General features: G+C 34.7%; 3 protein-coding genes across 11 annotated transcripts; 1 reads left to right on the top strand and 2 right to left on the bottom strand.

The window, feature by feature from the left end:
- Positions 1-860: 860 nt before the first annotated feature.
- On the bottom strand, positions 861-11,076 carry LOC140789269 (acyl-CoA-binding domain-containing protein 4). Of its 9 annotated transcripts, none has more exons than XR_012109137.1 (16): positions 10,897-11,064; positions 10,154-10,272; positions 9,846-9,923; positions 9,654-9,773; positions 9,464-9,530; positions 8,533-8,594; positions 8,206-8,345; positions 7,998-8,124; positions 7,695-7,809; positions 7,491-7,579; positions 6,865-6,948; positions 6,131-6,460; positions 5,963-6,049; positions 5,693-5,872; positions 5,528-5,591; positions 861-1,225 (listed from the first exon to the last, which is right to left on the bottom strand). XR_012109137.1 is itself a non-coding variant. In XM_073138901.1 (16 exons), the coding sequence occupies exons 3-15, from the start codon at positions 10,268-10,270 to the stop codon at positions 5,696-5,698; spliced, it is 1,593 nt and encodes a 530-aa protein (XP_072995002.1). In that variant the 5' UTR covers positions 10,271-10,272; positions 10,757-10,813; positions 10,897-11,069; the 3' UTR covers positions 861-1,225; positions 5,689-5,695. The 9 variants fall into 9 exon arrangements, 7 of the variants coding, with proteins under 7 accessions (XP_072995002.1, XP_072995004.1, XP_072995003.1 ...); XR_012109138.1 differs by having other exon boundaries at positions 5,689-5,872; positions 5,990-6,049; XM_073138901.1 differs by lacking the exon at positions 5,528-5,591 and adding an exon at positions 10,757-10,813 and having other exon boundaries at positions 5,689-5,872; positions 10,897-11,069.
- A 4,325-nt stretch (positions 11,077-15,401) lies between these two features.
- Positions 15,402-16,908, top strand: LOC140789309 (zinc finger protein ZAT5-like). The gene has a single exon (XM_073138967.1). The coding sequence runs from the start codon at positions 15,941-15,943 to the stop codon at positions 16,754-16,756; it is 816 nt and encodes a 271-aa protein (XP_072995068.1). The 5' UTR covers positions 15,402-15,940; the 3' UTR covers positions 16,757-16,908.
- Positions 16,909-20,048: 3,140 nt separating this feature from the next.
- On the bottom strand, positions 20,049-20,398 carry LOC140789541 (polcalcin Phl p 7-like). Its single transcript, XM_073139271.1, has one exon. It carries the CDS (start codon positions 20,396-20,398, stop codon positions 20,153-20,155), a length of 246 nt encoding a protein of 81 aa, XP_072995372.1. The 3' UTR covers positions 20,049-20,152.
- Between the last annotated feature and the right edge of the window lie 2,981 nt (positions 20,399-23,379).

The following is a 23,379-nucleotide window of genomic DNA, read 5'->3' as shown; positions in this document are numbered from 1 at the left end:
ATGTGGCAAATTTAGAAGGCAAGGAATGAAGAATTTTTTTAATAGAAAGCTTATAGGACTAACCAATTGATCCACCGAACCCTAGCTCTCGCTCTAGAGACTTATCAGCTCATCTCTAAGCTGGGTAAATTCACCGAGATTGAATTAAAAGTCACTTATGCGAACTTCTCTGCAATGAATTAAAAGTCACCTCTTTCTCTCAGTACATTGCTGATTAGTTAGCCGACTTAAGAAAATCTCAATCTTTTTCTTCGGTATAATCTCGGACCACACCATTTGCTTTAGCTAAATTTCTGTATAGGAATGCTTTGGAGAGATTTTTTTTTTTTTTTTATAAGGTTAATACGTTGAATTTTTTTAACCAAAAAGAAAATAAATAAAAGAATAAACTAGAGAATAATATTAGATTCAAATTTAGATTAGATAAATATAAATCAAATCTCCTTATTCTCCTGACTATCATGTATTCTTATTTTTCTCATGTAAATATAAATCAAATCTCCTTGTTCTCCCGACCATCTAATGTTGAATAGTTTTTAGTGTTTTTTTAACTTCACTCATCTATTTGCATGTGTCAAAAATAGAATCTTTCAAGTAATAAGTTTAGAGGTGAACAATTGGGTAAAGAAACTTTGACATGAAGGGGTCTACTAGCAACGCAATGGAAAAAAATGGAAGACCCCCGTTTATATCAGAACTACATCTACTTGCTAGAGAGAAGATAAAGTATATACTGCATTCTGACACAGAATATAAAGCAAACTTTAATAGCAAAAGGCGTGACTTTAATAACTGAAATTATTGCACTTAGATAAGTAAGTAATAAAATAAGGTGCCTTTGACATAACTCTCAACAAAGATTGCAAGAAACAAATTTGTACTTAATGAATCGAATAACATTTACTGTTGAAAATATTTTTCTCAAAAAAAAAAAACGTTTACTGTTGAAATATCTAACTGGTTTGGTGTAACATATATGATAGACGCTCTTCTTTGAATATACATCTCAATCTTTTATACATCGTCCGTCCTTCCGAAATTGTATCAGGTGAACCCTTATAAGAAAATTGAATCTCCTTTTATAGATGTCATCTGAGGTCAACTGTAGACAGGATCTTGAGAGAACTCTTGTAGCTTAACTCATCATCATGTGATCCCTTCAAAATCTTTAGCGCCTGTTTTCTTCTCCATATAGATTCATCCAGTAACCAATAGGTTAATATGCCTGAGAAGGAAGACATGTCTAGGGATATTCATAGAAGTTCTCCATAACCGTGATGTTCTTTATTGCATCATTAGTTTATATGTGTAAGCTAGCATATTTCCAATTAGAAAAGGTAAACTATAGCAATCCTAAATAATAGGAATCAAAGGTAATGCAAAAGTAGAAGATACTTCCACATTTTCCGCCAAATTTTTGGATAAGCAGAAATTGGTTAATAGGACACTGAGTACATTGAAGAATAAATAAACCTATCATCTGGAGTATGGTTTCCAGTTTCGGTCGATCCCGATCCCAGCCACTTGGGGTTTCGACCGAAACCCGATCCATTTCGGTCGGGATACGACCGAAACCTGATCCGTTTCGGCCGATCCCGACCGAAATGGGTGGGAACGGGTCGGATCCGACCCCCCCACACACACACACCTGCCTCTCTCTCCCTTTTCTCTCTCTCTTTTTTCTTTCTTTCTCTCTTTCTCACCGGCGACTGAGTAGATCTCCGGTGACCTCGACCTCCGGCGACGTTCTCCGACAAAGATTTAACGACCTCGATCTCCGGCGACCTTAGGTGAGTTTTTTTTTCAGTTTTTTTTTTTATTATTATGCAGCAGCTGCACCTGCGGTGCTGCTGCTTATGCTTCTCAACACCTGCGGCAGCAGCACTATTGGGCCTAGTGTTCCGCCTCATAAATTTTAAATTATTTTATATTTTATTTTGATTTTGTTTATGCTTTTTAGTTGCAGAGTTAAAATATCAATGGCTCTAAAAGAGAAGTTATATAATACCGACATTGGGTGACAACATTGCAGCACTATTGGGCAAGATAAAAGACGTATTAAATGCAACTGGTGTGGAAAGGAAATGAGTGGTAGTGTCAGCAGTTTGAAAGAATATTTAGCTGAAAGATAAGGAAATATAGCAGCTTGCACTCAAGTGCCCTTGGAAGTTAGAAAACAGATGTTGGCTCATTTAATTGGCAAAAAGAAGGATAAACAATCTACACAATAAAGAGAGTCAATGGTTCGTGAAGAATTGATGCATAATCCTGTACACATTGATGATGATAGCAGTGAGCAAAGTGAGGAGGATGAGGAGGAGAGACAGATGAGAAGGGCAATAAAAGAGAGAAGAAATATGCATAGAGAAAAAGAAGATATGAGAAGAAGTATTAGTGATAACTTTCAGAGATCTAGATCAGTTAATATACAAGGAGAAAGAGAATATGGGGGCAGCAGTTCTACCCATAGGACTCCTGGTGTGACCAATGAATACATATTTTCAGAAAAAAGGGGTCGTACACAAACTTCTATCAAGACAGCTCTCAAAAGAATTAAAAATGCAAAGAAACACATTGATATGGCTATCTCTAAATTTTTTTTCTACAACTATATTCCTTTCAATGTAGCTGATAGTCCTTACTATCACTCTATGGTGGATGTTATATAATTAGTAGAGCCGGTGTTCTTGCCTCCTAGTTCAAATGATATTGCTACTAAATATTTTGACTCAGAGATAGATGAACTTTATACTTACATTGAGACATTTAAACGGTATTGGGATGAATTTGGTTGTACACTAATGTGTGATGGGTGGAGTACACAAAACAAAAGAAATATAATTAATTTCTTAGTGTACTCTGGCATGGGAACAATATTTTTAAAGTCTGTGGATGCTACTGCTCATTTCAAAAATGCAAATTATATTTGTCAGTTGATGGATGAGGTGGTACAAGAAATCGGTGAAAAAAAGTAGTCCAAGTGATTACTGATAATGGGGCAAATTATAAAGCTGCTGGAAATTTACTGATGATAAAAAGACCTCATTTATATTGAACGTTATGTGCTGCACATTATATTAATCTAATGTTAGAGGATATTGCAAAAGAGCCTGAAATTGACATGGTCATACATGAAGGTCAGAGGTTAACAAATTTTATATATAACCATGGTTAGATTCTTAATTTACTCAGGCAGATGACTGGTGGTAGGGAGATCATCAGACCCGGCGTCACTAGATTTGCCACTAACTTTTTAGCCTTAGAGAGCATCATGCGCTACAAGGATGATATTATTCGGATGTTTGTATCACAGGAATAGTCTATAAAAATTAAGAATATAAAACCTAAATATCTTTAGGTGAAACTTTGAAAAGTATGGCTCTTGAAAATGCATTTTGGGATAATATTACAATTGTCACCGCAGTATTTGAGACTCTTGTCAAAGTATTAAGACTCGTAGATACTGATAACAAGTCTGAGATGAATTTCTTATATGAGGCAATGGAAATAGCAAAGGAATCAATAAAAAAATATGGGTCAAAGTTATAGGAAATGGTGGAAGATGATTGATTCTAGATGGAACAAACAACTACATAGAGATATACACGCTGTTAGTAGGCATGCTTTTAAGTTTTAAGTTTTAATTTACTGATTTACTTTTATTTATGAATATTTAAAAACTTGAATGCTTACAAATTTTAAATTTCTACAGGGTATTTTCTTAATTTAAAATTTTAATTCTCTAAAAATGTCAATAATGATAGTGAAGTCTTGTTAGGGGTTAGGAAGGTAATCAGCAAGCTTGAGCCCGATATTCATAAACAAATCCTTTGCGATAAAGAAGTGAGTTATGATTCAATTAAATAATTTTGTTATTATTTGTTTCAAGTTTTAACTTTCAATATAATCAGTATGCAATAAGCCAATAATATATTTCTAATTTTAAATGGAGAGATATAGATTGAGAGCTGGGCAATTCAGTACTGCTAAAGTTGCTGCAACTATATCTCATAACACTCCAGTTGAATGGTGGTCTATCTATATAGATTGTTTCAAGTTTTAACTTTTAATATAATCAGTATGCAATAAGCCAATAATATATTTTTGATTTTAAATGGAGAGATATAGATTGAGAGTTGGGCAATTCAGTACTGCTAAAGTTGCTGCAGCTATATCTCATAACACTTCAACTAAATGGCGGTCTATCTATGGATGGGAAGAGGCACCAAATTTGACGCCAATAACAAAGAAGATTTTAAGTCAAACTGTGTCTTCATCACAGTGTGAAAGAAATTGAACTACTTTCTCCTTAATTCACACAAAAATACACAACCGATTGACAATGGAAAAATTGGAGAAGTTAGTTTTTTGTTATTATAATATGAGATTGAGGGAGAAAAATTTAAGATAAAGGCAGAAAATGAACAACTGATTGATTCAAATCATGTTTTTAATGAAGAAAACCCCTTGACTCCATGGATCAGAGAAATAGATTACAGGTTATTAGATGACAGAGATAACACATGGTTAGATGAGATATTGGGAGAGACCACGACAATGACAGAAGCTAGTACTAGTCGTTCAGCAGCGAGAGAAAGTATACCTACTAGTACTAGTCATAATCTTGATGATACATATGGTGGTAAGATCGTTCCATCTACATTTGTTGAGGAAAGTCAAGGAGGCATAAGGATTGAAGACAGAGAAACTGAGGATGTATATACATATCAGCGACGTCGTCATGAGAATGTTGCTTCCTATGATTATGGTACATCGAGTATTTATGTTTGAAGCCATCACAAGATCCATATGCTAGTTATTATCCTCAGTATCCTCAGTATTCTTAGGCACAAAATTCAAATGCTGGTTATTATCCTCCTCAGACGCAAGTCACACAACAAGATCCATACAATATGACTAGTATGATGAAATCACTTTTTGGAGCATCAGATCCCAAACATTAATATTTTACAAACTTATGGTGATTATGATGATGAAGACTATAGAAATTTACGAGAACAAGCTCAGTATTCATCAAAGTTTTAAATTTTGAGTAAGTTAATACATTTTTTAAGTTTTTAGACTTCATCTGTGAGTAATTTTTGTTTTCTTATTTTTTTGTCATTTTTTCTAAATGTTTCTACATTTTTAAATAATATTTAGAATTTTATATAATTAAAAAAATAGTCCAATCCGATACGAACGACAGATACGGCCGATACGTATCATTTTTCTGGACAGCCGATACCAATCCCGATCCCGATACTGGGAACCTTGATCTAGAGAAGAACATATCAAAAGATGACAAGCTTGTGAATTTGTGCAGATGGATGTATTGTGAAAGGAACCATGGGAATGCACCATGTCCACTAAGACAACCATCATCACAAGCAGTCATGGTTGTCACTTCTAGTCCAAAAGGCATCAGGGAATTGATGTCAGCCTATGAATAGAAACTCTAAGGGAGACAAACTGAAAAGTATCCAACTGGTACAATGTAAAGAAAAGATTATGTGTTGTTGCCCACCTTTACTACTAGAAGGTAAAAGATTCTTAGTTCACAACTTGTCAAAATTGTGGCTCAGCTTTTACTACATGCAGATTAAAAGGGAAATTAGATTAACCAGTAATTTTTGCAGAAGCACAACCAAGAAGTAAGGTGAAACAAACTTATGCAGCAGATTGTACCTACTGTTTACTGTTCAGAATTCTGAGTAGTTCCACTCATCCATTGCCAAACACCTCCTGACTTTTGCCTTTGATCAGCAGCCATATTTCTTTCTACATGAAGTTTTTGTTGTTGTAAGACTTCAAGTTGAAGCTCCAAAGAACTAAGAGACTCCAATTTCTTCTGTGCTGCTGCAATTTGTGTCTAAGTAAATCGAGAGAAAAAAAAAACAATCAGAAATTGAAGATAATTGAAAAAATAAACACTTGAAAGAACATCCCAAATGAACGGAACTAATAAAAAGTGAGTCAAATCCAAAACCTCCAACTTGAAACATCTTGCACTTTCGGCTTCTAGTTGACCTTGAACTGATTGAAGTTCCTTTGACAAGGCAAAAAGAGTGAAAAAAAATCATATGCTTTGAGATACGAAGTACTCTTTGATCTCAGAATGAAAATTTACCTTTGCTAATTCATTACGTGAAATGTTCATCTCTTCAAGGTTGCCCTTTAATCTTGAGTTCACATCTCTTACTTCCGCCAGTCTGGATTCCACAATCTTTTTTTCTGCACTAATCAAATCAATTTCAGCAGCAACTCTGTTGGTATCACCCTCAAATTGAACTCCCTTGATATCTGAATCATCTACAATCTTAACGTCTATGTTTTTCTCATCACTTGCAATGTTTATAGCATAAGCAGCAGTTACAGAAGCTGCTGCAGCAGCTGCAGCTGCTGATTGAAGAAGCCGAGGTCGAACTGAATCTCTTGGCTTAGGTTTCATTACAAAAATCTGCAGGAAAAGTTCATAAATTTTAATTGCAGTAATGAACAAAAGAATAAATTACAGGAAGACAAGTTCATTTTAGAACATTAACAATTTCCATGCAGGAGAAGATGATAGACATGTGATTGTGTGAACACATACACAGAAGAGTTGCGTAAAGCAGGCATAAAGACAAAGAAAATTAAGAAAATTAAGAAAAAGATTCAAAGAAAATAAAAAATATTGGCACAGAAAAAATATTTGATTCTAGAGACTGAAAACATTATTGAATGCAATTTTAAGTATGATAGTTGAAACATCTTACAATAATCTGAAGAATAAAACATCATAACATCTTTAAAGAAATTTCTTGTTACAAACGAAAAATCAGCTCCATAAATTGCAAAATAGCTTGACTTAATGGTTCACACCTCATTGTTGTACCTTCCGTTGTAACCACCAAACGTAATTATTAGATTTTCCCCATCTACTGTTGCCGAGCAAAGAGTGAGGCCCTGTCAAGCATTCACAAGCCAAGTATATGCTTAAAGGAGTTGCATTAATCGTGCATGTTGTATCATCATTAGAACTTAAGGATATTCTAGCTTTGAAGTCAAACAATTTAATGGAATGCTCTAATATTAAGTTATGCTATCTTACTGACGATGGGATGCACTGAGGCAATAAATGGAAGTAGTTGTGAGAATAAAATTGTGCCACTGTTATTCCTTTGTGTAAAATTGATGTTCCCCAACTATTCAATAAATCATGCAAAGTTGTGGATCACAAGTTTGAGCCGATGTTCTCATTCTTTCATTACTGATAAGCTAGCCTAGAACGGAACCAACTATGGTACTTTATGTCAACAAGTGTTGTCATCAGCTACCGCCTCCCCATTAGCATCGATTACAACAGACAATGCTGCCCCCTTAGAAGGTGATCCTTGAAATTAATAGGATCCTGCTTCATACGTAGCTTCTAAATGCAGTTGAATGAGCAACTGATAGATCTGATACCTTTTATATCAGATAAGTGGCATTAATAATTCAGTACCAACCTCACTAGCAAGTGGATCTCGTTCAGTTACACTTGTGGCCACTGACCAGACAAACTTGGATGTGTTCAAGACAATCGTCTCTGTAGCACCTGTGGACAAGTTTATTTTGTTCATAGAACATTGACAACTAGAAGAAAAAAACAGTGGCAAAACAGAAAAACTAATCATAGTTGTTACTCAGAATATTGAGATAAGATATCTTACCACTTCTATTATCTCCACCACCAACAATGAACCAGTTTTCATTGAGGGTGGTGCCAGCATGACCACCCCTAGGAGTAACATATGCACCTTGAGTCTCAGGTTGAGACCACTCCATCTGTAATTCAAGAATCAAGACTACTAATTAATTAAACAGTAAGTAGAAGAAAAGAACATATTGCTGAGGAGCTAAATTCAATTGCACCATAATGAAGACAAAAAAAAACATTCCTTTGTCGGATAGTAGATTGACTAACATTAGGATTTTATATACATAACCACCTAGATCCAGAATAAAAGGCTTACAGTTTGCAAGTCAAGTAGATGTAAATCATTGAAACAGGTAGAATGAGAAGAACCACCAAAGATCAAAAGATAGTTGCCTGCATACACTGCAGCTGTATGATCGAATCTAGGAGCTGGAGCTGCTTTTCTGTGAAAACATATAAAAGAAAAGGTTAAAGATCATCCTGACTACACAGCCACAACTACAATTTGACAAACTAACTCTTACTTGGTTTCTACTACTTCCCATGTCATAGTCTTCAAGTCGAGAATATGGAGGTCATTTAACAGCTTCCTTCTATTATCTTCTCCACCAAACATAACCAGTTGTGAACCAACTAGTGATACAGATTGTCCTCCACGAGCTATCTGTAGCCAAATATCTGAAGGTTTTAGCAATCACTAGATAATCCTAACACCTTGAGATGAAAAATTGATGGACAATGCCAGTCCACCTCTTTCCATTAAACTTTGACAAATGAAAAGAACGAAAAAAACTTGATTTAATTCTTAAACTGATGAATATTCAAGATCAAGAATGAAATGTTCAAATTACCGGAACTTTTCCATGGGCATCTATAGCAGACCAGCTGTGTGTTTCTACATCAATTGACCAAACTGCATTCAAGGCAATTCAGCATAAGATGTAAGCACCAGTGATCCAAAACAGTTTACAGCAAATGGCAAGTATGTATTTACCTACTAACAATTATGGGTTACATCCTGCAACCAGCAATTCTACTTTGAGCCAATGAAACAAGTGAACAATACAAATTAGCATGCAAGCATGCTCTAATGCCAGCATGATAGGAATAGCCAAGTAGGTCTCCTTTCTAAATCTTGCTTAGATCACATGCAAAAAAAGATGCAAAAGGTGGGATATTAGAGATCTAATCTCGCTTCCATGTCCAAGATTAGCCAGAGAAGGATATAGGCTAGTGTATCCGGCATGAATTGAGATCTAGATCGAGATATAAATAGTCTTTTTTAGGATTATATGAGTTTAAATTTACATCTTAACAGATACCAGAGCATCTGTACTCTGGAAAGATAACAAATTACTTATGATAACAGTATATACTGTTAGTACATACAGCCTAGTGTTTCTTCTTCAAGAAATTCTTCTCTGAATCTACAATCTATTTAATAGTATATATTCCACAATCCAAATTTTGGGTAATGCCCAAACTCTCAAACTCTGTTTTTATATTTCAAAGCAAAAAGGGCATTTTCTGGTATCTGGTTCAAATGCATAAAACTTGCACGGTGACTGATTCAGCTCTTATTAATGACAATTATTAATTTATTATGTTATGGCATAATAATATAATTCAGCTGCAGTGAGGTTGATCTAAAACAGCGAACAACTGAACATTCAATGAATGACATGAAAGACACCCAACCTACAATTTTAGTGGTTCACATTTTTGTAAGCAAGCAAAAGAGAAGTTTAAGAAGTGCAGTGCAGTCTCAATTTGGAAACAGACCTCTGACAGTATTTGACGATTCCTTGGAATGTCCGGCAATAACCAGAAGCTTATCTTCCCACTTAATCTGTACAAAGATACAACATTAACTTACCTTGAACTAATGCAGTAAATGTCTTCTCAAGTTCAAAGAGAATGCCAAAAGTAAGATACACAGGTTTCTGTTTCCAACAAAAGAGAAAAGACTTACCAAACTATGGCCTGCAGATGCTGGGAAGACTTGATCTGAGATATTGATATCTGATTTTGGATCCTGTGAATCCATTTTCTGGCTAAAAGTGGACCACTTTAAAGTACTAAAATCGAAAACCTGTGAAATTTGTCACATATTATCATCTTTAGCAACAGATGTATAATCACAATTCTAAGAGTCTGTATGAACCTGGACATCAGATAGATATCTGCCATTGCGACTCCCCCCAACTACATACAGCTTGTCCTGGACCACTGCTGCTGCATGCTACAATATCAAAAGAGAAAAAAGGTAAGCTGCGACAAGTGTAATAGATCCATAAATGCTGCAATGAAGATCATAAGGGATCAGAATAGCAAAAGAAAAGTTTAAAAAAGTAGACGCACTCAACATTCTAGACAATGTCATCATGCCCAAGGAAAAGGAAAATTGAAAAGAAGCAACATGTAACTTAATCTAAGGTAAGAACAAATCCCATCTAGGATTGATTGTTGTACCTTATATCGGGCTGATGGGCGCCAACCAGAAGGGTTAACTGAAGTCCACTGATCGTACGGCACAGTGGATAAAAATGCAGTGATACCTGAGACCCCATTAACATCCTTCTCTCCCATGCCTGCTCAAAATATCAAAAAGCAGATATCCTTGTGGTATCATCATGGAGGTATAGCTCAATAGTAGAAAAAATATAGGAATTACGAAAATTACAAGAGAATTTCAAAAACATGAATGCATCCTCTTTTTTTTTGTGGAGAAATATATAGATTTACCTCGACTACAAAGGTTTTACAATGCAAGAATCTCCCTCCAAAACAAAAGAAAGAAAAAAACAAGACATTGCCACCCGGTGATCATTTACATTGTACATGCACAACCCTAATTTACATTAAAACATCTGAGACATCTCGATAAATATATTTTGGGCGTAGATCCCACAACCTAAGTTTTTACTGTATAACTAAGTCCGGAATAATAACAATTTATTCCGTAACCATACTTAATTTCGTAGAAAGATCTCCTGACTCTGACTAGCTATCAAGAATAAATAACCAAAATTCTGGTTTGGTTCTCCTAAATCAATTCTCCGAATTCAGAATCACCTCTTGTTCAATTCCTATTTCCAGTTGCTGGATTTCCGTCAAATCAAACTGTGGCAACTAAAAGATTCAAAATCAAATGAAGAGATCAAACACCAGATCAAAACGCAGCAATGCGATGGCAATTGAGCTCGAATCTTTACCTCTCGATCAGACGCAGATCTACGAGAAGGACCAAGAAATAAATTAAGGGGATCCAGCGAGCTCGATAAAACCCTAGCGAGAGGAAGACCAAATAGACGAATGCCTCTCGTCTCGATTCGAAACCGGTATATTCTTGGATCTCGGCCAAGGAGAGTGGACTTTTGAAACGGACAAGAGGAAGGAGAGCCGAGAGAGACAAGGAGGAGGATTTTGGGCCGGTCATAGATGCTACGGGTACTAATCCTGCACGGCCCGTTAAGGCCCAACTCGATCCTAAACCCGATCAATATATCGGGTCGGATCTGGTTTGGGTACATTTATAAACAAACCCAACATTTGAACAATATTATACTTTGACAACATAAACACGTGAATACTGCACGTAAAATGAGGTAATGATAACTTTTAACAGCCGAACATCACATGGTAGATACGACTCGAAGAACGGAAGCTTAGCGGCATTCTGTCGTTTTTACAATTCAGGACTCCATTCGGACGAAACAATACTGTATTCGAGGGGTGTAAATGTAAAAAAAAAAAAACCAGAATCTCGGAATATAGATTTATCTTCTTTTTTTTCGTGAGAGTGAGGATTAGGATTACACCCATTTTTTAATTTGCTAAATGTATAGATGTCAGAATATAAAATATTAAATTATATATTTATTTTAATTATATATAAAAATTATTGTTATTTATAATAGCTTAAACTTTTAGAGCAATTAGTGAGTTAACACTTGACAAGAAGAAGAGAACGTTGTTGATAGAATGTGATGTATTCTAATTTGTAAGTTAACATGGTATCAGAGCTAGAGGTTATAGATTCAAATTCTGTTATGCTCATCTCTGCTCGAAAATATATAACTCCACTAGTTTAAATTAAATACACTTCTTGGACCCATCAAAATATTTCAACCCAGAAGTGAGAAAGAGTGTTATAATATAAAATATAAAGATTATCGTTCTTTCGTCTTTTAAATGTTTAGAATAATTGATGAGTTAATATAAGATAATTAGAATTATAAATAGAGGAGAATGAAGTTTTATTTTCTTCAGATAAAAGGTCTCTCCAACTGTGGCAAAGTTGCTTAATATCTATGATTAATCATAATTCTTGCATCCTAATTAAACAGTGTGATATTTTGTTATCTCCAAAGCATTCCATATTTACAAAAATAAAATCCTTCCTCTATGTCTCCTAGTAATTTTTAATTAAAGGAGGCAGACCAAAAATATTTTGAAACAAGTAGAAATAGGGTTGTCAGGGGTACTTTAGTAAATTTAGTTAATATGGACCAAAAAATGTTTATGTAAAGCTCTTCTTCAATGCTCTTTGTATCTCCCTATCTTTCTAAGATAAAAAGAGATCTAGCGATTAATATCTTTAAAGATATAATAAATACACTAAACTAGTTATTTCTAAATTATAATTTCCAAGTCAGTACTATTTAATTAGTTTTTTTATTTTATTTTATTTTTTTTACATATGTATCCGTTTAAATTTTATATTTATATGCATGCCCTTCACATTATTTTTTGACAATTATATTATCTTAATAATATATCAAATAAAATACATATATACTCTTAATTAAAAATAATATATATACATATATCAGAAAAGAATAAGGGTATTGATATCTTTCTAATGTTAACTCGATAAAAATTTAATTAAATTATATCTCTTCAATTATTTTTTAATTACTTGCATATATCTTTCATTAATTTAAAATTGATTTAAAACTAAAATTTAATAATAGATAAAGATACCGAATCAAATTTAAATTGAAGTCTATCTCCTATAAATGCAAAGAATTAAATTTAAATTGTCTAATATTAAGTAATATCAATAATATCTACCACAATCATATCTTTAAAGAAAAAATTATCGGAAGAAAGTATAACTTAGTACTACAAAATTAGGTATAAAAAGTAGCTATTATAGTCATTAGATTACATTAGAATTATAAATTTTAAACTGGTATTAAAGTGTTTGCGATTTTTGTAACTCCATTCGTAGAGTTAAATAAACCATACCGTCGGATTAAGAGCAGTAAGTCAAACAATAATAATAATAATAATAATAATAATAATAATAATAATAATAATATATACTTTCGGGTGTCATTCATAAATAAAAAAGAGAAGGGGTGTTATTTGAAAAATTGCCTCAGGGAGAGCATAATAAGGTAAAAAAGCTGGGTGAAGTGGGAGGAGGATTAGGTACGAGGTCGACAGTGTCGATCTCCTACGGTATGTACAATTTACTTCTTTTCCTTCCTTAGTAGTCACAATTAATTTCCTACTCCACTGCCACCAGTAACAACAACTACACCAACGAGACCCATGCAAGTAGAGAAGAGAGTTGGGTCTTAAGTTTAACATAATAATGTCCACTTTTCTCTTCATCTATCTTCCATCTAATATTCTTTTATGTATGTAAATTATTATTTTACCTTGTAAACTTATATCATTTTAATCACCCATGGTGATAGTAATAGTCTGCTTGTCCAAACTATAATCTCAACTTTATACCATATTTAGTGTAATTGCTGGTATAAGAAATTAGAATAAAAATTATTGTGTAGTGTTTGGCATGGAAAGATAGATGCATGGGATAAGAATATTACGTGAGTTGTATATCTAAGAAAATAAATTAGTTAGGAAAAAGAATAAAGAGGAAATTATAATTTATCTCCCTGTGGTTTAGCTCGATTTTAACATATCTCATGTGTTTAAAAATATTTAATTATTCCGTATAAATATAGTCATATTTATAGCTAGATAGACAGTTTGCTATTTATTTATAGTGAAAATATTAAAAATTATAACTAATTAGTAGAAAAATTGGTTATAATTTTTCTACTAATTATGTTAAATAATTAGTTGATCGAAAAAGCTTAAGCTATTATGTAACAAACCTATTGCTATTAGGTTAAAGACTTAGAATAATTGCTTGTGCTAATTATGAAATTAATAGTTGGATAACCATGATACTAATATCATGGAGACAAAATTTATAAGTTAGGCATCACCAAAAGAAACAAGATTATTCTAGCACATGGTATTAGGCTAATGGCCCCAAGGAATAATACTATCCTCCAACCAAAGCTAGTGGCTACCCATTAACAAAGTTAACCCCTTTTTTAAAATACTAGTCATGGGAGAGGAGGGAATTGGGGGCATTTGACTCTTCCCCTCACTTGAAGCCAATAATACCAACAAATTTAATCTCAAAAATGATTGGGAGAATGGGAATTGAGGAACTTGGTTGCTTCATCATGAGATGTTAACTTCTTATTTATATATGATTTGTGTTGTATTTTCTCATTTCTTTCTTGATTAGTGGTACAAGTTCTTCATTTATATACATATATATATATAGTAGGGATAATTACAATTCAGAAAGCCTAAGTGTAACATATATATATATATATATATACACAGCTTGTTTAATAATCATATTAAAAAACAATTAATTTACACTAAATTCAGTTTAAAAGTATTTGTATCTATACTAAAACGGTGGAAGTGTCCACAATACTAAGATATTGGCGTTCACTGCGGAGTACTCTTTTGGAGTGTTCCACTTCTCCACTCTATTTTATATCATTTAATCTATAAGTATAATGTAAATATGAATCATTATCTCTAAATATAATAGAGTTAAAAATAATTTTACTTCTGTTCTATTTCTAGGAGTTAATTTATAATTTAGTTGGGTGTAAATTAACCGAACGAAAATATTGGACCTATTAGGGGGTCCAGTTGGCTGGTAGGTTAAACTAACCATCTTATGGCTTGGCACATGAAACACCATGTGACTTTTCTAAGATCAGGTCAGATTTTGCAAGTGCGAGAATAAATATCTTTTGTGCAATTAGTTTTAGCAAGAAAAGGATGGTAGATTGGGTTGCAAAATAAGGTCGGAAAGAGAGGGAGAGGGAGAGGGAGAGGGAGAAGCCAAATCCACCACTACTACCATCAAGTGATGCCTTACTTGCCCCCACCACCTAATACAATGTGAGAGAGAGATATATAGAGAGAGCTAGGTTGGCATTGCACTTTCGTGCCTCTCACAACTAACTCAACCAGCAATTCATTACGCCAAGAATCTTTTCTCTCCTTAATCCATCCCCCACTCACTTCCCACCCTCCTCCTCCCAGTTGACTCGTTTTGTCTTACACTTTTATCTCTTTCACTCGCTCGACTCCATATCACCATCTCAATTAATGAAACGCAGTAGAAATATCACACTGTATTTAGAGAGAAAAGAAGGAAAAAAAAAAGGAAAAGAGGAGGAGCGTAGTTTCCGTGGTTCCAGGCTTGCAGTGCAATCCTATCAACAGCAAGAATCGTGGCACAAAAGAAATAGACTTGCTTCCAAAGAAAACCGAATCTCTCATGTATATCTGTCTCTCTCTCTCTCTCTCTCTCTCTCTATAACATTATGACTCACTCTTACATCTCTCAAATTACAATTAACACATTCTTCTTTTTTTTTAAAGAAGCGATTGCAATTTGGCTTTTTAATGTGGTCCAATCCAAGCACCAACGCAAACCCCATCCTCTTTCTCTCTCTGTCTATCTCTAATTTGCCGTAACAATAGAAAACAAACACATCTCTAAGAATAGCCTCCCTCCTCCTCCAAGTCTCATCACTCCCCCTCTCTTCACTCCACACCTCTATAATCTCCAACCTAATTCCTTCTGCCAGTCGTTTCTCTTCTGCCTATTTTAAAAAACCCCTCTCTCTCTCTCTCTCTCTCTCTCTCTCTCTCTCTCTCTCTAGGTGAGTAAGTGAGCCTTGGAATATAAACGGAAGGCTGCCCTTGTAATTCACGGTTATAGCCAAATGGCCGGCTTTTGAATTCTTAGACTCTCTCTCTCTCTCCTCTATAAATAAGAAAAAAAAAACCTCCTCTTCTCCTATTCATTCACACTCTCTTTTTAACTCTCCATTTCTCTTCTTCTCTATTCTTATTCTTTCTTCTTCTTCTTCTTCTTCCTACTTTTCTATTTTTACTTCTGAGGAGGCCGCCATGACCCCTCAGAATAGCAGCAACGCCACCGCCACTAATAATGAGCATCCGCTCGCAGTGGTAAAGGGAAAGCGGACCAAGCGCCCGCGGTACGTCCCCGGAGCGGCAGCGGCATCGGCCTCGTCGACCTCCTCGGTGGAGTTCTCCGGGAGCGCTACCGAGGAGGACGAGGACATGGCCAATTGCCTCATACTCCTCGCCCAAGGGCGAGCGCCGGAGCCGTCGCCGCCCCCCGAGGAGGGCCCCGGCGCCAAGTTCACGAGCCGGAGGTTCGCTGAGACCACCACGACGACCGACGGCAAGGCTGGATTCTACGTCTACGAGTGCAAGACGTGCAACAAGTGCTTCCCGTCGTTCCAAGCCCTCGGCGGCCACCGTGCGAGCCACAAGAAGCCGAAGGTATCGTTGCCCGAGGAGAGGAAACCGACCACCGCCGATCTCGAAGGTGATAACGTACAAATTAGCATGAATTCCTTTTCCAAGACGACGGCCATATTTCTTCCAAGCATCAGTGCAACAAATAACAAGCTAAGAGTCCACGAGTGCGCTATTTGCGGGTCCGAGTTCTCCTCCGGCCAGGCGCTCGGCGGCCACATGCGACGGCACCGGCCGGTAAACGCTCCCGAAGCATCAGTATCGGTATCGGCATCAGAGTCCAAGAAGGAGAGAAGCATCCTCTCGCTAGATCTCAACCTCCCCGCGCCGTCCGACGACGACCGGCCGGAGATTGCCAAGTCATCACCGGAAGCCTTCCCCTTTGACAGCAAGCAGCGCCTCATCTTCTCAGCTTCCGCATTAGTGGATTGCCACTATTAAGCATGTCCTTGATTAATTTCCTTGTTGGGATCAATCTGTGAGAGGAGTAAATGTGAATTATATATCTTTTACAACTTACAATCGATTCATTATTTTGTAATTCTTTCCAAGTATTGATATTCACAAAGTAAACATAAGTAGAATAACTATTATACTCTTCTACTTCTTTTAACCTGAATGGTTTTGGTTTCTCCACCAGCACGGAGAAGGGAATGGCCAGGTTCACTTTGTTTTGTTTGCAAGCTAGCTCATTCATTAGTGCCCAAAAGGAATAGAAAAGGAGCCAAACAGGTAACTGCCTATCAAGAAGCACACAATGGAGCAGTTGTATATATTGTACAAAGTTATATTTAGCTTAAATGTTTATCTTCTTAAAATGGGAGGTCCTACTTTTCTTTGCCCAACACATCAATGTCATATATAATGGATCAAATAAATGCCATTAGGCATTACATGTTAAGCATGCATTTGCTTGTCACCATCTATTGGTATGACAATGGTACTTAACATTTATGAGTTCCTTTTTTATTTCCTCATTTACTTCACTATTTACTTTTTCTTTTTTAAAATAATTTGTTGCAAATGGTTAATCTTTTTTAGGCATTCCATTGACGTGTGGAAAATATACATGAACATGTAACTGGGGCTTCATAGCACTCATACTTTTTTATCAGAAAAAAAAAACCTATTCCGTTTCTGAATTAAGTTTCAACATTTGGACTCTGGAAGAGACAAACACTTGAGGAGCAAGTAAGTGAAGTCACTCCATCTCCATCTCCATCTCCATCTCCATCTCCATCTCACCTTAGTTAAATACCATTACAAGTAATTAACACTTGTCATTGATGACTTGATCAAGGGATTAGGTGTCGGTTAAGTGCACGCATGTTGTTCTTTGCGTGAGAAAGCCACATACATGGAGCTCTCAGGGAGGGGGGGTTGACATTATCACAAGGGGGAGGTTATCTTGCATTAATTATCCATTTTAATACTGTGGACTGTTAATTGTTCTTTAATTATCAACTTAAGGAGGTTTTAGGAGTGGATGCCTTTCACCTTTTTTTTTTCTTGCCGTTATGCTTTGTAGTGGGGCTGCTTAATCTCTCATGTCTGGTGGTTGACACTCTTTTGGGGGATGAATGAATGGTTTTGAATTTGGAACCCTAAATCACACGCATTCAAGTATTTAACACCAAGTAACTATCACCAAAAGAGAATGTTACATTTGTGCGACTTTGAGCTAGTCAACGTGGACATCAAAATAAACAAGGTCTTAGATCACTTCTTAATTTCATCTTAAAAAGTATGATATATATACATCGATTGTCCATTATTCAATAATTTAAGTGTTTGACTGAAATAGTTATTCTAGCATTTGGACGGGTTTTAAGTTCAAGCGTCGTTCTAAATATATTTATAGATTTATTCTTGAGTGGTTTAGTCCGTCGCATATCTTATTATCTTTCATCTACATATAAGAGATTAGTATAAGACTTATGAATGTTGAACTTGATATTTAATGAATTGTTCACTAGAGCACCATATATATGTACATAATTTGAGCTAGTTGTGGTCCATTTTTTTTAAAAAGTTAGTCTAATAATCTAATTTATATATATAAGAGGGCTTGCCTTTATTTAGCTTTTGATTAGTCTACATAATCATAAATTGTAAAACAAAAGAAGGCAATTAAAATAATAGATATAAACTTTGAATGAGCTCATTAACCGGTGCTAGTTATAAACTATGGATGTGTGGTGAACCATGCACTGCTATCATCTATTATTTCCTTGCCCATGGATATATAAAGAAGCTGCATTGAAGCCACTATCCTGATGGCTAATCCCATTGTAAGGGGAATTCGTTGACTGGTAGGAAATAGGAATTGTATCCAAGTATTTATTTATACCATTGGAATTATCAACATTAGCAGCAAGTTTACAAACTTATTTTCCATGGCGTAAAATCGCATGAAAATTAATGACTAAGCTGGGAGGTCAAGTTACAAGATATTTTCTACTATTTTATCTAATTATGCCTACTTTCTTTTGTGGAATTTGAAGAGACTCACAATATATTTCCAATAATGAGTTGGAGATGAGAGAAGGGAACTAAGAGGATAACTTAGATGTGGATGAAACTTGACTTTGGATTAATTAGTTCTTTTTGTAGAGATTAAGCTTGCATCTTTCCTTTTGAGATATAAGATAATGAAATATCTAGAGTGAGATTTAGATGCACTTATATGATGTAAGCCTTTAAGAACAAGTCTCCCCCCATTGAAGAAGTTTTAGAAAATTTACGAGTATTAGGATGCGAGATGGCTTGTAGTGAGACAAAAATTCAGATTATCTTCTTAAACTTTCGTTTGTGTTACTTAATTTTCGTCGTAGTTTTAATTTATGTGCAATTGCTTGATGGAGTTTGATCTAAATATAAAATATCTAAAATATCTTTTTTTAATAACTAATTATAAAAGTATTATGTATGTAATTTTATGCTTCTTCCATCTCAATCTTTCTCACTTTTCAGCTTTAGATATTGCAAATATTTTAATTATATATATCACAAAATTGTTAAAAATCCAAGCTTCATATATCCATTCATTCTATCTAATATATATATATATATATATGTAGATTAATTTTTCTCTATTTGTTTGTAAAAGAAATTCTTATTGAGAAGATCTTGATAAGCTTCATATATTCATTCATTTGCATTATCGTGCTCCCCAAAATATAGACTAATATGGGAATATACTAGAAATGAGAGATTTTTCCACTCCCTCCCCCGAAATGTGCATCAAAATATTAGAATCGCCATTCTTCTATTAGATTTACTCATCAGATCTCACTCTTCAAACTAATAACCTAAGAAAGCTTACAAGCTTCAAATCTTAATTATCATCTCTCTATCACTATATAACTGGGGCAGTTGATATTAGGCATAATCGTAAGAGGTGATATGTAATAATTAAATTATTTTAGAAAATTTTGCAAATAACACATTTCTTTTTATATCCTATATTTTTACTATTTATAAATTCAACCTTATGATTTAATAAATATGTGTAAAAAATATCCTAGGTTAGATATGAACTAACACCTTGAGAATATTCTGTTAAACATAGATATTTTATTTCTAAAAATAACTAAGATATTCTTATTTCTAAGATAACTAAAATGCTCATAGTATAACTTAGTTGATGATATTTTTATAATTATTATTACGACGACATTTCCAGTTACCACTAAAGCCTTGCCCTTCATTTCTGGAGTAAAAAGATGTCATTTTTATTAACCCCCTCTTCCAAAACATAAGAAGAAAGCTATAAGATTGAAGGCCAGCAATGGAGATGGTCTCCAAAACGAAGCCGAGTTAATTAATTAACAGGCTTTAGAAGACCTTAGCGACGTCCTTGGTGAGGCCAGGGTTGGCACGGCAGAATGCGGCGAACTCATTGAAGTCGATGTAGCCGTCGCCGTCGGTGTCGATCTCGGCCATCATGCGCTGGATCTCGTCGCTCGTCGTCGACCCGAGCATGCTGAGAGCCGCCCCGAGCTCCGCCGACGAGATCCTCCCGTCGCCGTTCGCGTCGAAGCGCTTGAAGATCCTCTCCATCTCCGGCGTGACATCCCCCATCTTGATTAATTTTGTTTAGACTTCAATTCTGAGAGTGAGAGAGAGAGAGAGAGAGAGAGTAGGGAAGTGGATGGAGTTGGGAGTGGGGATTTAAGATGGAAGAGATTGTTGGGTCTTCCATTAGAACCGGAGTTTTGTTAGGAGTTAGAAAGTTTCTTCCATTTGCTTTCATTTTCTTTTCCCATGCAAAATTACGTTTAGGGATAATTATTTTCTTTTCCCATGCAAAATGATTGATAATAATTATTCTTTTCATCCAAACTTAAAGGCCTAGAATAGACAATATAAACCCTTTAAACAATTCTTAAAGAGATTTTTCCCACTAAATTAGACATTAAAAATATCATAAATCTTAGTTATCATCTCTCTTGTACGTACCTCTTTTAAATACATAATCATAGAACAAGATATCCCAATCATCTCCAAATTATAAATTAAAATGTATAGCTACTCAAATAACAGAATAATTAATGTCACATGAGTACTACATTAGTAGCAAAGAAGAATTTAGGAGTAGTATGTTTTTAGGCATAATTATGGAGGGGCGATTTGTAATTTACCCTCAACTTAAATTAAGTTTGTATTAATATGCGTAAAGTAATTAAGTTAGCTAATGTTAAATTAACTGCACTTGCTAAGTTAAAAATGCCAGGTCGGAGAAGGCCCAAACTAACGTGTCATGTTGTGGGCCACTAGACCAGCATTATTTGGGCCTATATTTTTAGTGAGCCCAAATAACATAGTGTTTAACTTAGAGCAATGATTCGATACTAACCAAATTACTTATTAAAATAATTTTTATCTGTTGATAAATTAAGGGATATATAAGATATTTAACATATATGACTAGATTAATCGGTAAATAAACTATAATTTAAATATTTTCTTATTACTTATCCTTAAACCGTTTCTTTACTAATAGTAGAATATGTTGAGAAATTTATACACGAGTTTTGAATATTTAAAATTCAACTCAAAATTTTTAAAAATAAATTATTTTAATTGGAAACTTTAAGTTTAAACATGAGAACTAATTTACCCTAATTAAACTCAAATTTATTTATAATTTATAATAAATAAAAAGAAATTTGACGATAAATTTATCTCTTTATTTAGGATGTAAACTGGAAAAATATGAAAAAGTGCGGGTGTTCAATGAAAATTTTGTTTGCTTCTACTAATTTATTATTACTATTTTTTTATAAAAAGTGGATAAATAAGAGAGATAAATAAAACATGACTAATTTACCCTTATAATTTACTCATCGATATATATGACCGGTACTTCCGGTTAATTTTATTTAGTATTATTTAATCTCAATTGTTGGATTAGGAGAGAGAGATTACTAGTTTTTATTTAATTATTTGTCTTATAAGAATAGGCTAGAATAGTGTTATACTACTTGACCTAATCGAATAGGTACAAGAGGTTCCAATGGCCCATATTTTGGAGCTCAGATGGGATCCAATTAGGCTTGAACATTTCAAATTGAATATGATCTTGACATATGGTGGGGCTTCTAGGGTGGCAGCCTGTGACGCCTCATTGAAATTTTGGTCGAAACTATATACTAAAGTCATAAGCAACACAAATAGCTAAGTTAACCCCGAGGGATATTACGATAATTAAGCAACTCAATTTTATCCACTGATGGATTAACCTCAAACTTATCCACTATTAGATGGATAAGAGCAAAGGACGTCTCCATCTTATTCTAATTATTTAGAAAAGATATTTATTAAGGTAATTTAATAGTTATGTTTTTTTTCCTATATAAAGTGCTTGAACCCACTATTAAAATTTGAGTAAATGAAAAGAAATGAGACTTCATCAAGATAGCTATTCTCTAAGTGTTAGTAAAGACTTTCTTTCTTTTTTACTTTTATACTGACTTTAGTTCAAGGCTTACTTTATCTTGTGAAAAAGTTGAAGCGTCGCACGAATTACTAAAACGCTAAAAAATGTTCCGTGACAAACCGCTAACTTCATCTTAGAAGCCGGAGTGCTCTTGCAGATCTTTCAATTGTGACGGTGTAGGTATTAAAGACTTCACTCTCGTTTGAGCGTCTTGGATGTTGATCATGGATCGGCTTAAGTTCTCTATGGATGTTTGGATGTCATTAGTTTTTGGGGTTTTCTCCACCAAGTTAGTTTATACTGCTCTCTTTAATGGTAACGAGACTAGCTCTTCCTCATGGATGAGGGAGAGGTCTACTTGAAAGCTCATCTAGCAATTCAAGGCAATTATTCCCCATGTTTGAATGTTTTATGTGGAGATACCTCATAGGAGCTCTGTTGGTTAAATCAACGGTTAAAAATTTAGCAATGAGTATTCTATTTACATGGATCACTATTTGAATCCTAAAAGTGAATGGCTTCGTTAACTCCACAAATTGAACTATTATGCCAATTGTCCAAGAATATCTTAAGTGGTTGAATTTATTTTAGACAATAAATATAACAACGTAAACTGTCCATAATCTAAGACATTTCTTCATTTCTATAAAGCTTAATTTGGCCCACCACTTCAAATTGTGCGTAACTTTGCATTTGGATGTTATTCAGTTTATGGACATCTTTATATATATAAAGAAAAAAAGAAGAAGAAGAAACACGATCTTAATTTAAACCAACCACACCACACCACATCATAATTTACGTCCAACTTTCCAACCAATCGAAGAATATATTTAGATTGACAGATATCACATCGCACCGACTTGAGGTAGGACAAACTAAGTGTCGGCAGGAGAAAGTCCCAACTCTACTGACTTGACTTCAGAGTTTCCCCTCCATTTGGGTGTGCTTCTTTCTTTCCTTCCTTTCTTTGGCTACGTTGGTATTTAAATGTAGCAATAGCAATACTAAGGCATTAATATAAGAAGTCCATCTCGGTAAGTCCGAGATATAATATAGATGTGTTAGTGTGTGTATCTAATAATTGATAATAAAGAGCTAATATTTTATATCGGCTTCCCGT

The sequence above is a fragment of the Typha latifolia genome, chromosome 5 (assembly GCF_019914945.1).
Source record: "Typha latifolia isolate L0001 chromosome 5, TyphaL0001v2, whole genome shotgun sequence".
In the NCBI taxonomy this organism is placed as follows: Eukaryota; Viridiplantae; Streptophyta; class Magnoliopsida; order Poales; family Typhaceae; genus Typha; species Typha latifolia.
This window is presented reverse-complemented; position numbering and strand designations above follow the sequence as displayed.

Coding starts and splice junctions, on each gene's coding strand:
- LOC140789269 (XM_073138901.1), bottom strand. CDS start 10,270: ATGGGAGAGAAGGATGTTAATGGGGTCTCAGGTATCACTGCATTTTTA. Junction 9,531..9,653: donor CATCTGCAGGCCATAGTTTG/GTAAGTCTTTTC, acceptor ATCTTTGTACAG/ATTAAGTGGGAAGATAAGCT. Junction 8,125..8,205: donor TGGGAAGTAGTAGAAACCAA/GTAAGAGTTAGT, acceptor ATGTTTTCACAG/AAAAGCAGCTCCAGCTCCTA.
- LOC140789309 (XM_073138967.1), top strand. CDS start 15,941: ATGACCCCTCAGAATAGCAGCAACGCCACCGCCACTAATAATGAGCAT.
- LOC140789541 (XM_073139271.1), bottom strand. CDS start 20,398: ATGGGGGATGTCACGCCGGAGATGGAGAGGATCTTCAAGCGCTTCGAC.